Raw genomic sequence first — 16,302 nt, forward strand, 5'->3', positions numbered from 1 at the left:
TCATTATGTCTCCATTGCATTCGTACTATTCCATTGGGATTCTTTTTGAGGAGAAAGATGCATGATGTTTCCATTCATTTGTTTATTCAAGCAGAATAACAGATGCTCTCAAATTGAAGAAATAGTTTAAAGAACCTAACAAGAAATTATAGTATCTGTGGAAGAAACTAGAACAATGTGTTTATTGTTTAGATTTTCTTGTATATGAGCTCCATATTATTTCTGTGCTGTATGTGACATTTAACAGTTGGCCCTTGAGGGCTTCTAGAAATTTTTTAAAAATGCTCCTTCCTGGGGCGGCTAGGTGGCGCAGTGAGTAAAGTGCCAGCCCTGGAGTCAGGAGGACCCAAGTTCGGTTCTGTCCTCATACACTTAACACCCACACAAAAAAACTAGCTGTGTAACCTTGGGCAAGTTATTTAACCCCAATTGTCCTCCAAAAAGGCAAAAAAAAAATGCCCCTTCCCAAGACTTTATTGTCTTGCTTCCCCCCCCTCCCTCCCCCCACTGGGGGTTTTCAGAGCTTTATCCTTTAGGACATTATATTTAGTCATTGTACTGTGTGTCTTTTAGAATAGTTCATTTTTCCTTTTTTCTTCATAAGTCTTGCTCTTGTTTTATATTCTTGGGAGTATGGCATCTACCCTTCCTTTCCTTCTAGCATTCTTGCCTTCTACCTTTTTTCTTTTTTTCCAGGTATCAGACCCATCACTCTTTGTCCTATTCCCCCATCTACTAATACTGATTTTGTGACTAAGGGGTCTGAAAGTCATCAATGCCTTCCTTTAAGAAATGAGGATCACATGGAGAGCAAATCTTCCTGTATTCCTGTTTCACAGAGACTCCATCTGGAGACAACCATACCTAGGTTTATGCCTTTGATTTTCCTAGTGGAAGATTTTTTCGTCCCAGTTGGCTTTGTACTGATACACTTCTATTTTCCTGATTTCTACATGGCCAAACTAGAAGAATTCAGTGCTTCTGTTCTTTCCTTTAAGGAGCTGATGTGAGGAAAAAGACAAGGTCCCTGTTGCACTTCTCCCCAGGACGTCTACTGCGTGGAGTCGATTATGCCGTGCGGAAGCAGAAGCTAGAACTCCTGGGTGGCCCCTACGGCCAGTCGGGGGCACCCCCAATGAGAGCTGCACCACCACCAGCAGCTCATCCTCCAGCAGCAGTACCACCATCTGCAGTTGCCCCTCCTGCTGCTGCCCCTAAGCAGCTGGGTTTAATGGCCCAAATGGCTACCACCGCAACTGGGGTGGCAGTGGGTTCAGCTGCCGGCCACACCATTGGTCGTGCCATTACAAGTGTCTTTGGTGGTGAGAGCAGTGCCGAGCCTGCAAGGCCTGATATACCTACCAGGAGCCTCAGGGAGCACAGCCAGCCTACCAGCAGCAGCAGCAGCAGCAGCAGCAGCAATTTGGTCCCTGCCACTACGAGAGGAAGCAGTTCTTAGAGTGTGCCCAGAACCAGGGTGACCTCAAACTGTGTGATGGCTTTAGCGAGGTGCTGAAGCAGTGCAGGTTTGCAAATGGATTAGCCTAATTGAGACCTTCAAAAGGAGGAAATGGAAAAATCAACTCTGAAGACCAATCTAATTTAGCATAATGCATAATTAGTAGTGAAATGATAAAAAAAAAACTGAGACCACCAGTACTTTGGTTTTTTTGTCTATTTGTCACTAATATCTTTATTTTAGAACAACCTTCGAGGAGGGGAAAGCTCTTCCCCACTGTGGAGATAACATGAGATAATATAAAATGTTGGGATGAGGCAGATGCTTGTGTGGTCTCTCATCAAAATGAATGCTTGTGATGTAAACTCTTAAAATAAAGTTTATTTCCTCCTAGAAAAAAAAAAAAGACTAGGTCCCTGTCACAAGGGGACAAAATAAAAACCACAATAGAGTCAAGCCAAAGCTTGAACACACAGGCCTATCAAAGTCAATTGCACAACTGGCCTGGGTGTGGTTAGAGGAAGTGGTCCTTCATATAGCCCTCTTTAATTACTTGTGTAATATGGCTTGTAAAGAGTATGCCCAGACATTCCCTTTCTACATCTAGATGACTGCATGTGTGACTCAGAATTTAGTTATTTTGGAAGTGAATTCTCTATCTGCTTCCAAACTTTCAGTAATCCAGATGTGGTTCTTAACTTTTAACAACTAGCTCCCCTCCTCCCTCCAAAAAAAGATAGACTTGACACAGTTTTATTTTAATCTACATTATTAAAATTTTCTCCATTACTTTAAGTGATGGTGACAATGAACAAAACAATGAATTGCTATTTTTAGTGGAGGAAATCTTAATTAATCCTTGTAAAATTTAGGAGGAAGACCAGTTATTTTATTTTTTCTAAACTTGTTGAGCCTTATAAAAGAAATTATATTTTAGCGGTCCCAAAATAAAACAGTCAGATTAGTGTAACTGCAGTATTTGCCTTTGGCTCTAATGTTTCTTTTCTAAGATCTTTAAACTGCCTGTGTTTAGCAAAAAAAAAATCATGAGACCAAATGAAAATTAAACTTTGGTAGTGAATATATGCATGTATATTATACACACACATCCTTCTCTAATTCTAGAAATGTTGCCCTATTGTGACACTGAGGGTCATTTCTCCAGTCTGCACAATACCCTAAATATATAGGTGATAACCTTTGCCTAGCATTTCTGCCTTCACAGTAAAGCATCGGTGTCCTCTTTACAAAAACAAGATATTTTTGATGTATTGGTATTTTAAAAAAATTCCTTGTAAGGAGGAGGGGATGTTTTGTTGTCTAGGCAGAAATACTGAGTAAAGGTGAATACCTCTGTGTTCCCACTCCCATAATACTTTAGTGCCTCTAGGAGGGCTATCTAAGCTCCAGTGCAATTTTCATGGCCCTTAGGGCACTGCTGCTTTTGAAAAGGCAAATGAAAAGCTGTGTTTACATTGATCCTCAGAGTCAGAAAATCTCAGTAGGGAGATATTGGATCTATTTTCTGTATGGATGAAAAGGGAGATGTAGCCTATTGGGAAGAGGTGAATGGAATTTACCTACTTAGATACAGTGAAGATTGAGGACCTTTCTCTGACGGGTGTAGTAAGGTCTTGACAACTATTTGAGGGACACTTTTGTGTGTCCAGGTTTATTATAGGGCTAACAAAAAAAAACCTGAAAATGTGTTGATTATGATAAAAAAAACCATAAATTTAGAACTAGAATAGATGTTAAAGGTCATCTGGTCCAATACCCTCATATAGAGGAAAGCTGAAAAACTGAGCCCCAAGTAGGTTAAGTGGCTTGGTTAAGATTACACAGGTGTTAAGTGCAAAATGTAGGCCTTTGCAAACAGGTCCTATAACTCTAATTTCTGGACTCTTTGCACCACACTGCCTCCCCCAAAACATGTTGGCCTGGGATAGTCTTACAAAATAATGTAATACCATCCTGAGAAACAGAAGTGGTAGTAGCAACTAACAACTTCAGCAGGTGGCTGCACTTTAGGGGAGAAGCAAATAATAACTACATTTGGAATGGACCTGAACTGAGTCAAGTTGGAGTTCCAAATACCGTGTAACCTTCCTAATTCATAGAGCGAGCATTTCTAGAGAATTGCTTCCTTTTTCTCACCATTGAGGAAGTCTGTAGAAGGCTGCACCCATCTGTGCGTGTGTGTATGCGTGTGTATGGGGGGAGTGAGGGGCAGAAGAGGAAGGGGGGCAGGAGACTTTGAATGATCCCATTTCTAGATTTTGTTGTTTACTTTGCTATTTTGTTTTGGTTCCTCCTAGACCTATAGTCAAAAAATATGACCTGACTTGCATTTGTATGATTATGACTATCTGAAACATTTCACACTAACTCTCCTGTTGCAAGGGATTCCAGAGTCAGGAGTAACCCGTTACAATTTATTTCTTGATCAACTTCCATTTCTTTCTTTCTCTTGGCTTTTTTTTCTTCCTGTCTTCTACTATAGATACATAGGTTTCATCTATCATGTGAAAATTAGTTTGACCAAGATTACTTACGGGAGAAAAAAGTAAGGAATCTCATGAAGCAGTGCCCCCTTTAAAAGGACATTTTTTTTTTGCTGTTTTTTCTTTTTTTGGAGGTGGGAAGGCAAGGCAGTTGGGGTTAAGTGACTTGCCCAAGGTCTCACAGCTAGTAAGTGTCAAGTGTCTGAGGTGGCATTTGAACTCAGGTCCTCCTAACTCCAGGGCTGGTCCTCTATTCACAATGCTACCTAGCTGCCCCAAAGGGACTTTTAAGACTGCTTAGAGGGGATCACTTTAGTTGTGGTAACTGCAATAAAACCAGTGCTTGCTCATGTTGAGGCAAAAGCATCTCATTGTGGCACCCTTTTTGAATACCTGCTGTTCCACTTGGCTATGGTCTGTCAGTAACAACTGAAATTTATTAGGTCCTTAGAATATGTGCAAGGGAAGGGGAAACAAAGGCAAAAGAGGAACAATTCTTGCTCTCAGGGAGCTCACAGCCTGAGGGGAAAGCCAACGTGGTAAGAGGGATGGGAGGTGTAAAAAGGTTGACTTCTGTTTTTCTATTAGTTTCATTTTAGAATGTTCATTTTCTTCGGAGCAAAACTGTCTCTTATTAATAAGCAAAATATGCTAACTATGCTCCTATTTCCCTGACAACATTCTTCTTGACATAAATTCTATTTCTTTTGCTTTTTGGAGGGGGGAAGGCAGGGCAATTGGGGTTAAGTGACTTGCCCAAGGTCACATGGCTAGTAAGTGTTATGTGTCTGAGGTGGGATTTAAACTCAGGTCCTCACTGCACCACATAGCTGCCCCTAAATTCAGTTTCTTTAAATTTTCACTTTTACCTATCCTTATAGTTAAAAGGGTTCAGTTGAGATAAATTCTTGGTGGACCCAGTCTCACAGTTTTGTGATTTCTGCAGCTTTATTCAGTGGTATGTAAGTAGGAGCAAAGGCAGAGGTAGTGGGAATCATCTAAGGCTGTGGTTTGGTAGCACAAGATGGGTGATAAGATAAAGGGGCAAGGGACTTTAGGGAGATTGCATGCTCATCAAATTTTCAGATGACACTAAGCAGGGAAAAGTTACTATCACAATGGACAACATATTCAGAATCCAAAAAGGCCTTGACAAGTTCAAACCCTCGACTGGATCTAATAGGAAATAATTCTCTAAGAACAACCTTAAAGTCTTAAACTTGGGTTCCAAAAATTGACTTCAGATTTCTAGGAGAGGGAAGGCATGATCCTATAGAAGTTTGTCTAAAAATATCTGAGAGTTTGATTAAAATGCAAACTTAATATGAATCAACTGTGTGATGGATGCAACAGCTTTTGAAAAAAAGAAAATGTGCTCTTGGGCTCCATTGAGAGGAATAGCTTCCAGGACTAAGGAGATGATAATCTCTTCCTACTCTGCTTTGTCAGAGCTGACAAAATGTTATGAATACCCTGATTTAAGTAGGACATTGCTGGAGAGTATTCAAGGAAGATAACCAAATGAAAAAAAATTGAGAAGGAAAGGAGTTGCTTACGACCAAGCAGATATAATTTTTTTAATTTTAATTTATTTTTAACATTCACTTAAAAAAAATTTGAAATCCAAATTCTCTCTCTCTTTCTCAACCCTCCCTTACTCAGTGAGAAGTTAAGTAATATGATTAATCATGCAAAACATATTTCCATCTTGGCCATGTTGCAAAAAACCAAGCAAATACATAAATAAAAAACAAGAAAAAGTATGTTTCAATCCACACTCAGAGTTCATTGGGTGTCTCTCTGGAAGTGAATGACATTTTTAAAGGAAAACATTGAAGCTATCATCAAGTATATGAAAATGTTCTAAATCACTTATGATTAGAGAAATACAAAGTAAAGAAACTCTTAGATTCCATGTCACACCTATTAGATTGTCAAAGATGACAAAAGAAGAAAATGACAAATGTTGGAGAATCTACATTTGAGATAGGAACTCTATGTTGTTGGTAGAGCTATAAATTGGTCCAGTCATTCTGGATAGCACGTCTGCTTAATTCAACAAACATTTATTAAGCACTTTATCAGGCACTTTGCTTAGCACTGGAAATATAAATACAAGCAGAAAGAAAAACAACTCCTGTCCTTGAGGAGATTATATTCTAATGGGAGAAGACTACACCTAAAAGGAAGCTGAAAAGGGTAGAGAGAGAGTTTGAGGAGTCAGGGGGTGCAGCCTAGAGAAAAATGAAACATGCTAGCTTGGACATCCTTCTAAAATGGAGGTTCTGAGAGTAAGCAGCAAATCAGAGGACAAAGCTGAGTGTCTTTAGTGCCAATGTAATATTTATAGCATCCACAGTAAATATAAATATACCGGCCATGACTATAAATATTCCTGCATGTTGCTCAGTTGCAACATATAACAAACTCTCCATATAGAAGACAGAAGCAAAACGTTTGTTCAGACACCAGAAAACCAAACCCCAACACCAGGAAACTGAATCTATCATAGCAACATAGAAGTTAATGTACAACAACACAGCAGAGAGCCATGCCATTCTTTTGGCCTTCCCACAAACTAATATAAGATCAATATTTATTCACAAACCTAACTAACTCCTTGCCTGAGCATCCTCTCTCTTCCTTCCACTGTCTCTCTGGCTCTGACTCCCAGTTCTTGTGGGCCCTGCTCCAACCCCTCAGCAAATTCTTCCCACCACAGCCTCCATGTGACTACATTCAGCCTATTAGGGGGCTGAGTTTACTTTCAAAGCAGGGAAGGTCTTCAAATTCCCCTAGGCTTAGGGGAAGGGAAGATATTCAAATTTTCTTTACCATTACAGTGTCCTTAAAATGGAGATTCTGGAAGAAAGTAGTCAATCAGAGGAAAAAGATGGAGGGATGAAGGGTACTTGCACTGTAAGAAGTTCAAAGGCAAATAAACTGATAGAAAGTAGAGATTTCTGTGACTTGGTAGAGAGAGTTTAGACAATTGGGAACACAGTCTAGATAGAAATGAAGAGAGTAATTTGGATTCTGCTCCTAAAGTTACTAAAGCGTAGCTGTAGCTACTCTTTGACCCAGATAATACCACTACTAGGCCTATGCCTCAAAGAGATCAAGGAAGAAGAAAAAAAATATTTGTGGAAGCTATATTCATAGTAGTCCATAACCATAAACTAAACCCATCTATTGGGGAATGGCTAAACAAATTATGATCTATGAGTGTGATGGGATATTATCATGTCAGAAGAAACAATGAAATGGATGGTTTTAGAAGACGCTGGAAAGACCTCTTTGAACAGAGGAAAAGAAGCAGTGCTAGGAGAACAATTTGCACAATGGCTATAATATTATCAAGGAAAACAACTTTGAATACCTTAGAGCTCTGATCAATGCAATGGTGAACACAAGTTCAGAGGATGGAAAATAAAAAATGTCAGCCACCTCCTGCCAGAGAGATAATGGACTTAAAATGCAGAATGAGATATTCATTTTTGGATTTGTGAATCTTTTGCTGAATTGTGCATTTTATTATAACTTTTCATTTTCTTCTTGTTCAGTTGGAGGAGACAGTGAGAGGAAGTGATTATACTTACAAAAATAAAATTTAAAAATGAACCTCATCAGAATATAAAGCAATTTCCAGGACTGCTAATTGGTTATTTTTCAATATCAGTCTGAACACTTCTGGTACATTTCAATTTGTAAAACAGTCAGTCTTGAGCCAATCCTCCTGTGGGTGGTCATCTTCTTCTTATTTTTTAATTAATTTATTTATTTTTAGTTTTCAACATTCACTTCCATAAGACTTTTGAGTTTCAGATTTTTTTCCCACTCTTTCTCCTCCCCCTCACCAAGATGGAGTGCAATCTGATATAGGCTTTATTTATGCATTAATATTAAACATATTTTCATATTAGTCATGATGTAAAGAAGAATTAAAACTAAGGGGAAGAACCATAAGAAAGAAGAAACAAAACAAAATAACAAAAGAAAAGAGAGCAAACAGTATGCTTCTATCTGTATCCAGACTCCATAATTCTTTCTCTGGATATGAATAGTATTTCCCATCATGAGTCTTTTAGAGTTGTCTTGGATCCTTGCATTGCTGAGAAGAACTAAGTTTTGTCAGAGTCAGTCATCACACATTGTAGTTGTTACTGTTTACAGTATTTTCCTGGTTCTTCTTATTTCACTCAGCATCAGTTCGTATAAGTCTTTCCAGGTTTTCTTAAGTCTGCTTGCTCATCATTTCTTATAGCACGATAGTATTCCATTACATTCATATACCACAACTTGTTCAGCCATTCCTCAACTGATGGACATCCCTTCAATTTCCGATTCTTTGGGTGACCGTCTTCTTTAAGATTGCTAGAGCTGTTGCTGGGGTCTCTTTGTCATTCAGATCCAACTTTATGAGACCTTTGGACCTCTGAAACTCACTAGGGGACCTCCCTCGCAGGCCATGTATGTTTTATGTATGTCTTGATACTCATTCACTTAACAAAATGAAGGAACAAACAAGAGGTACAGCTCAAATTGTTGTAAAACTGAGACTTGTCTAGCCTGGGCATGTGCTTTAGATGCCATATGCACAGCTGCATATAGTATGGAGGAAGGCAAGCTACTTCTTTTCATTTACCCACTTCCCCCACTGCTCTGGAAGACACTTAAAACAATCCTGACAATTTAGAGCCAGAAAGGAAGAGAGAGGCTAAAGGTATGGTGACTACTTTTTATAAATCCACTGACTCATCAGGTATTCCAGTTCAGCAGCTAGTATGAAAACTGTCATCTTAAAGTAAAGTTGTTTAGCTTTTAGTTATATGTGGTTAGAAGCAGTCTCCAAAGCTTCCAAGTGGTCAACTATAATGAAAACCCTGTACATGTTCCACAGGATAGCCCCTTGAAGCCAACTGAACCTCACAATCTATGCGTCTTGACATCTTTCATTACATTTAATTAAAAAAATCAATATCTCGGTAGTAAATATTTCTTTTTAATTGTGCAATAAAGATGAAAAGGGTTAATTCACAATTCTGAGTCTGTTTGGTTTAGGCAATTATCCAAAGCCTGTTGAAGACTGAATGTAATTATGGGGCAATCATTAAGGTCTGGCATTTTCCGTTCATTTACTCTAAACCATTCAAAGGAATAAATGGGGACTGGGTTTTGTTATTTTTATTAGCATCATTTGCCTGAGGTGCAACTGAATCTTAGATTAAACTTCATGCAAATTGTCCTCTTCTCTTATTGGAAGCATGCTATTTCTTTCTCACTAGTCATCTTTCTTTTTTTCAATCTGCACTTCTTTGATTTGGCTATTTGTGTTTCAAAAAATTACATTGGAGTCTCTGTGTTTTTAGATTTTAAATTTCATGACTTTTCCCTTGTGCCTGGAAGAAGAGAACCTAATGAATAAAAATGGGATTTCTCTTTACAAGAATGCTGTGCTTAGCCAAACATCTGTAACTGCTATCTCCCTGCAGAGGAAGTGACTGGGAGAGAAAGAAATGGAAAACAGCACAAAAGTCATCATGTGAACAGTATATTTTGGCAGCTTGACTGAATTGAGACCATAACCCCCTTTTAGAAAGAAGTCTGAGGAAGAGTTCTTCAAAATAGGCAAACTTTTAAAGCATTATGTAGAGGAGACTCTGAAGGAGGTTGAACTGCTCTTGTGGACATAAAGAGACCAAAGGATTAGCATTTTTCCTAGATTTCTTACTCCAAATTTCCTACAAGTAAGTTAAATTCTATTTTCTTGTTTTATTTGAATAATGATAATATTTTGAATAAAAAAATGACAAAAAGATGATGTAAGGAAATGTCTCCACAAATGTTTGGCTGGAAATAATAAAAATCAGCTATTTATACAAGGATCATTAACTATCTCATGATTTGATGTTATATGGATTAAATATGTGGAAAAGTAACTCAATTTTAAAATGATCAAGTAGGAGTATAGATCTTGGTTACTGAAATGAAGTTTGCTAATGGGTCTATTAAAGCAAATTTGTCTGGCTTGTGAATTCATTTACAATTCTGAATAATTTTTGAATTTATTTTCAAAAAAGGCAGTACTACAGTATTTAACAGCATTCAGACAGGCTGCTTTTCCTTTCATCATTGTGATAAATCATTATTTTACTGACTTTGAAAGTAGTTTACTGAGAGATCTGTAAAGAGATTTTTCTGTTTAACAATTGGAAATATTTTTATTTCCTTTGTTTCTTAGTCTCAGTCTAAAAAAGACTAGAAGTTAATCCAATATTTCTTATTTTCAGATACCAGGCATCTAGTCTGAAAGGGAAATAGTTTTTGCTATTATTATTACAGTTACACAGTTATTATTTTTAGCTGACATGACTTCCTCTGAGGTTTCTTGAGGTAATATGATATGGAGGGTTTTATGATTTTGGCTCTGGAATTTGCATCAGAATACAAAGAGCAAAGAATTACCAAGTAGAAGCAGATATGTTAAGATGGAAAACTACCATTATTTTGCTAACTCGTTTCATGATTTTAGTGTTTATTTAAATATATTTTTGCCTATTGCCTGTATGAAATTGATAAAGATCATAAGCTCTCCCAGACCTGAAGGTATAACCTATTAATAATACAGTATAGTAAAATTTACCAAATGGTCCTCTAAACTCTAGAAGTTAGTGCTCCACCCAGAGTGAAAACTTAACTCCCAGAGGAAATACTGCATGGCTAGAAACACCATTGAAACACTGTTTCATTCCTGCAAGGTTATTTTCTTTTCCTTAATCAGCCAATAACTTGCATCATCTTGCCTTCTCCAGTTGTGTTTTGCTTTTGGTAAAAGTGAGAAAGTAGGCAATGAAAAAAATAACTTTAGTGTCACTGGGTGAAAGAATTCTGACCACTTTGCTCCCCTAGGCAAAACAGCCCACAGTAATTAAAAAAAAAAAGTCCCTTGAGAGAGAATGCTATTAATGCTATCTAGGAATCATTTAGAAAAGTTCCTTCTCCCTTTTTTGAAGTTGTGAAAAATGCCCCGCTAAAGATAGAGAGCAAATATTGTCTTCTAGGAAAAGATTTACTCATATAATTGTTTCCTGTTGCATGGGGGGGAGGGGGGGGGAGTGAGGGAGGGGAAAGGGAGCAATAACGTTTTCCCTAAGGCCACATTCCATTCCATTTACTTTCTCTTTTCCATCTCTTTCTTAATAAACAGGCAAAAATGAGCGACAGACAGATAAGTGTGTGTACGCAAACTCAGGCCCTGCTATATACAAACTTTCTTAAAAAATGGAGGATGAAAAGAGAAAGCTTATTGGTATGGTTTAAAATCTGTTTCTACTCATCTATAAAATATGAAAATGTGCTCCTTTCAGGTCACATGTATCCTTTTCCTTCTTTGTATTTACTGCTCTCCATGAACTGTGTTTCTAAGAGCAAACTGGCTTGTTTGATTTTGGCTGTACTATAACTATAAATGTTCTAGAACAAGACTGTATTTATAATTGAAACTGCTACTAATTGAAGAAGTCTAATCTCTGAAAAATAAGGCACTTAAATTTATAGAGTAGATATAGCAGTTGCCCAAGTTATTAATCTACCAGGCACCAGAATTTCATTACGTTTTTCTATTTAGCAAAGACCCAAGGCTTCAGGGCCTGCAATAAAGATGGTAGAAACACTTATCAAGTGGATTATGGTTGAGACAATAGTAAATAAAAAGGTCATATAATATTGACTAGCAGAAACTGAAAAAGTAATATTTAAAAAATAACATTTCTAAAGTCATGCATTTTTAAAACAGAAAGTGTTTTTATTTTATGGATTGTGAATGACTAGACACAATGATTAAGTAAGCATACAACTGATTCTGAGATTCTTGGCACACTATTGAAATTTTAGTTTCAGGTCACTGTGTCAAAGATCTCTGCTGTTTTTTGCAGAAACAAAGAGATTTCAAGAAGAAAAAATGTAGAAATCCTCTTTCTGGTTGAATGTTTCAAAGGCAGCTGCATTTTTCCCTCCAAGCCACTACTACATATTTTATGACCTAATTAAAATATTTTGGCACTGCTATTAAAACAGATTCTATACTTTCAGTCTCAGTAAGACCTTAGTGGAGTTATTGCTGCTATCTCTATGTTCAGCACATACATTTAAAAAAAAACGTATAGTAAAGAACCAATGGAAATTAATGATAGGTAAAAAGAAAAAAAAAGAGGGCAAATGGAAGCCATGCTTTCAATTAAATATCTTCCTTGCTTAAAAAAATATATTATATTGTATGTTCTCAATCTTTTATTACCTTTTTTCTATTATATTTGTATCAGTATATTTTACTTTAGAATATGAGTTCCACAAAATAAAAATGATGTTTCTTTTAAAATTAACTTTTGTGTACAAGTGCCTAGTCCAGAGTTAAGCACACTAGTGAATTGAGTGGATTGGTGGATCCCAGCCTGTTGGTGGAGGGTGCCTGCTGGATTGTGGGGAGGGGGTGGTAAGGAGTCCAAGAATACATATGTACATCAAACATTGTCATTTTGATCCTTATTTTTTTTTCTTCTAGCTTCAAGGTAGTATGCATCATGACTCAGAATAACAAATAATAAATATATCTTCTGTATATTGAATAAATCATGAGATCATAGATTTAGAGTTGAAAGAGACCCTAGAGAACATTGTGCAAAATTTTATTTCTTATGAATGAGAAAACTGGGGCACAAAGACATTAAGTGACTCCCCCAGTATCATACAACTAATAAGTTACATTGGAAGAAAGACTCAAACTCAGATCTTTCTGATTTCCATGTCCAATGCCTGATCCAATACCATGATTGCCTTTGTATGACATCTTATACCATAACGTCCAATACCATGATGCCTTTGTATGGCATCTTATACACAAATATGGTTATTTTTCAAATGTATCCAGGTGCAGTTGTGATTAATAAAATACAAATTTGTCTAGACGTGTAGGCATCAGATGATACTAATTGTCAACACAGCTTGATCTGCCAGTGTTCTGGCAAGATGTGACTTTCTGTTTGCTCCTCTCTCAAGGATGAGTCTTTCCTTTCAAACCCAGATCACCAAGAATAACCACTGATGGTTTGAAAATGAAAATACCCTCACTCATTCCTCATTCCTTGCAATCTACTCTTACTCATGATTTATTTCTAGCAATAGCTAAATCCTGAATTCATGTCAACCTTGTTGAGTCCAATAAATCTTTCCTACTTTTTACTCCACTGCTTTAGTCCTCAGACCAGCTTCTGATGATGAAACACCTTTGTCTTGTCCCTAGAACAAAGAAAACTTTCTTTCTTAATCTCTTTTTATCTATAATCCTTAAATAGTATACACACGGACCCTAGCATTTCACCTGGACAACTGGATTTTCTGGCAGGTAATGTATATTTAAATTCAAATAACAGTTAAGAAAGAGACAGTTAGCAACCCAACTTACTGAAAGAGGGAGGAACTATTTTTTCTTAGATGTTAGAAGAGGTCTCTAAGGGCCTTGGTTCAGGCATTCTCCTTGGATTGAAATAAAAGATCAGACTACATTTTCTTGTAGACTATCATGACATCTCTCAGCATGCTCCCTACTTACATGCTCAGCTCTCTAAAACTTTCTTCCTGTTTTTCCAATTTTCTCATGTCTCTTTCCCCCACAGCTCCTTCTTTTTAAAGGAAGGATAGAGTAAGTCTGAGAGCCAAGGTCAATCCTTTTCCCAAGTCTCTTTGTCCCAAAGCGTGGCTGAAAAAGTGTTCCTGAAAGCTAATTTGAGTTAGCTTTTTCCCATAATTTATTTTGTTAATCAATGGATACTAGCTTCATAGTACAATAAATAAAAGGTAATGTAATATAGTGGAAAAGAATGCTGGTTTTCAGTCCTATTTCTTCCACTTACTTCCTATATGAACTTAACGAGTTGGATAAATATACAGGCCTCAATTTCTACATGTTTAAAACGAGGAAGTTGGACTAGAGTACTTCTTCCAACTCTAAATCTATGAAACTACTGCTGGTGGTGGGAGGGGGAGGATGCAATGTTTTTTTTTTTTAATAAAAAAAAAAAAGCAGTCATCCTGGAAAGAGGTGGAGATCCACTGAAAAAGATGTTTGATTATAAATGTCCTATTTTTTTTATTAACCACAATCAATTTTTAAACAAATATTTTCCTTTGTGCTTTGTAGGAATGGCTCATCTCCTTACTTCTATTATTGTATTTGTTCCTCTTTTCAAAATATAATCAAGTTAATCACTTTTCTGAACTGTCTCCCATGCCCCTGGGTCGAGTAGATAAGTTTAATGACTCTGACTTAGTGGTTGCTTACACACCGATCTCCAACACAACCCAGAAGATCATGGATAAAATGGCAACTGCGCCCTTCATGAAAGGTGTGTTGTCTACCAGTCTGATGGTAATAGCTGATATTGTTATTCAATTTTTTCCAATTCAATTCAAATGCTAATTAAGTATTTACCAGGTGCTAAGAACTAGGGATACAAAATAAAAAAAAAAAGACATTGCCTATCCTCAAAAAACTTTTACATTACTGGAAATATGGCTACCACATGCATACCATTAAATGGAAACAAGGTGATTTCAAGAGGAAATGAGCACTAACAACTAAGGACAATCAAGGAAGGGCTTCACAGAGGGAATAGGGGTCTGAATTGAGTCTTGCAAAAAGATAAGGAGTCAGGAAAGTAAAGATGAAGCAGAAGTGAATTCTAAGCTTGGGGAATGCTTGTACAAATGCCTGGAGGTAGGATATTGAGTTCCTGGAGCTCCTAGTGGGTGAACTATACTGGAACATAGAATATGTGAAGGGGAATAATATAATCTAAGTCTGGAAAGGTAAGTTGCAGCTAGATTGTGAAGGAATTTAAATGCTAGGCTGAGGAGTTTATATTTTATTAAGATGATGAGGTGGAACTGAAGGTTTTTGACTAAGGGGAATGGCATGGTCAAATCTATACTTTAGGAAGATGATTTTGTTAGCCATGTGAAGGATAGATTTTTAAGGAGAGAATCTGCAAACAGTGACAAAAGTTAAGATTTTTTTTTTTGGAGGGGGAAAAGCAGGGTAGTTGGGGTTAAGTGACTTGCCCAAGGTCATGCGGCTAGTAAATGTTAAGTGTCTGAGGCCAGATTTGAACTCAGGTCCTCCTGACTTCAGGGCCAGCACTCTATTCACTGCACTACCTAGTTAGAGATGATGGTGCCTAAACATCTATGGTGAGTATATGAATGGAAAGAAGATATAAACTAACAAACTGTGGAAGTGGCAACTGACTGGGAATCTGGAGAGCATGATGAGAGAAACAAAAATGTCAAAGATGACTTGGTCTATAAATCAAGATAATTCAACAGAAATTTGAGAATTAGAAGGAAAGAAAAGGTTAGTGGAGAAAATGAATTTAAACTTGTTGAATTTGATGTGTTAACAGTATATCTAGGTAGAAATGTTTAGCAATCAGTGGAAGATGTGAGATAGGGAGATGCAATCTTAAAGAACAAGAACAAAAACAAAGCAAATAGATATGCATATACATATACATATATGTGTGTGTATGTATGTATGTGTGTGTGTGTATATATATATATATCAGCTTCATCAGACATCTTCTCCTCAAAGACATTGCTCTTTTTGCCTTCAGAATTTTAGTTCTGTCATTTTCATACTGATTTTTTTTCTACTAAATTTAAGCTAATGGGATACTACATATCACTTATCTGAACCTTTGAAATTTTTTCTCTTCAAATCTAAGGTACACGTCAAACTATGCTGGACTTTCCTTCTCAATCACAAATTCCAAGATTCATTTCCCATTATTTCTATCTAGGTTCCTATAATTTCTAGCAACCAGATCATGCTTGTTGGTGAGAATCAGGTCCAGAATAGAATTTTCTCTGATTAGTTAGTTACTCTGACTTCTGGAGAGTAGAATTATTTAAGATAAATCAAGAAATAAATCAATCAAAAATATTTATTTCACACTCACTACATGCCAGACACTGTGAAACAAAGTACTTGTCCTCAGCTTACTTCGTGGACGAGACAATGTATAAACAATTCATTACACCTAAGCTATATAAAGAGTAAAGGGAAAAATAAACTTAGAAAGAAAGACTAGCCTTAGGGAGCATGGGAAAATGACACCTGATGAAAGTTGCATCTGAGCTTGAAGGAAGCCAGAGTGATCAGGAAGGATGCTAAGAGGTAGAGATAAGAAAGCAGAACATTCCATGTATGGAGAACAGTCAATACAAACACAGGGAGATTGGAGATGGCAGGGACACTGCCATGTGTGGGAAGAGATAGTAAGTCAA

The 16,302-nt window shown here is 37.0% G+C and overlaps 1 protein-coding gene and 1 pseudogene across 7 annotated transcripts in view; both read left to right on the plus strand.

The window, feature by feature from the left end:
- The first annotated feature begins 1,070 nt into the window (after positions 1-1,070).
- LOC138152291 (coiled-coil-helix-coiled-coil-helix domain-containing protein 2 pseudogene) lies at positions 1,071-1,865 on the plus strand (annotated as a pseudogene).
- Positions 1,866-9,113: 7,248 nt separating this feature from the next.
- Positions 9,114-16,302, plus strand: part of LOC138152591 (ATP-binding cassette sub-family A member 10-like) — a 159,126-nt gene continuing 151,937 nt past the window's right edge. The window contains exons 1-4 of one of the 7 annotated variants that reach the window (XM_069076543.1): positions 9,116-9,710; positions 11,171-11,272; positions 13,314-13,363; positions 14,159-14,363. In XM_069076543.1, the coding sequence (XP_068932644.1) occupies positions 11,245-11,272; positions 13,314-13,363; positions 14,159-14,363 (283 nt within the window). In that variant the 5' untranslated portion in view covers positions 9,116-9,710; positions 11,171-11,244. Of the gene's footprint in view, positions 9,711-11,170; positions 11,273-13,313; positions 13,364-14,158; positions 14,364-16,302 lie in introns of all 7 variants that reach the window. The other 6 variants (XM_069076545.1, XM_069076549.1, XM_069076542.1 and 3 more) reach the window with 6 other exon arrangements.

The sequence above is a fragment of the Petaurus breviceps genome, unplaced genomic scaffold, assembly GCF_028583685.1.
Source record: "Petaurus breviceps papuanus isolate PSGF00001 unplaced genomic scaffold, PetGlider_PUasm1.0 90925, whole genome shotgun sequence".
In the NCBI taxonomy this organism is placed as follows: domain Eukaryota; kingdom Metazoa; phylum Chordata; class Mammalia; order Diprotodontia; family Petauridae; genus Petaurus; species Petaurus breviceps.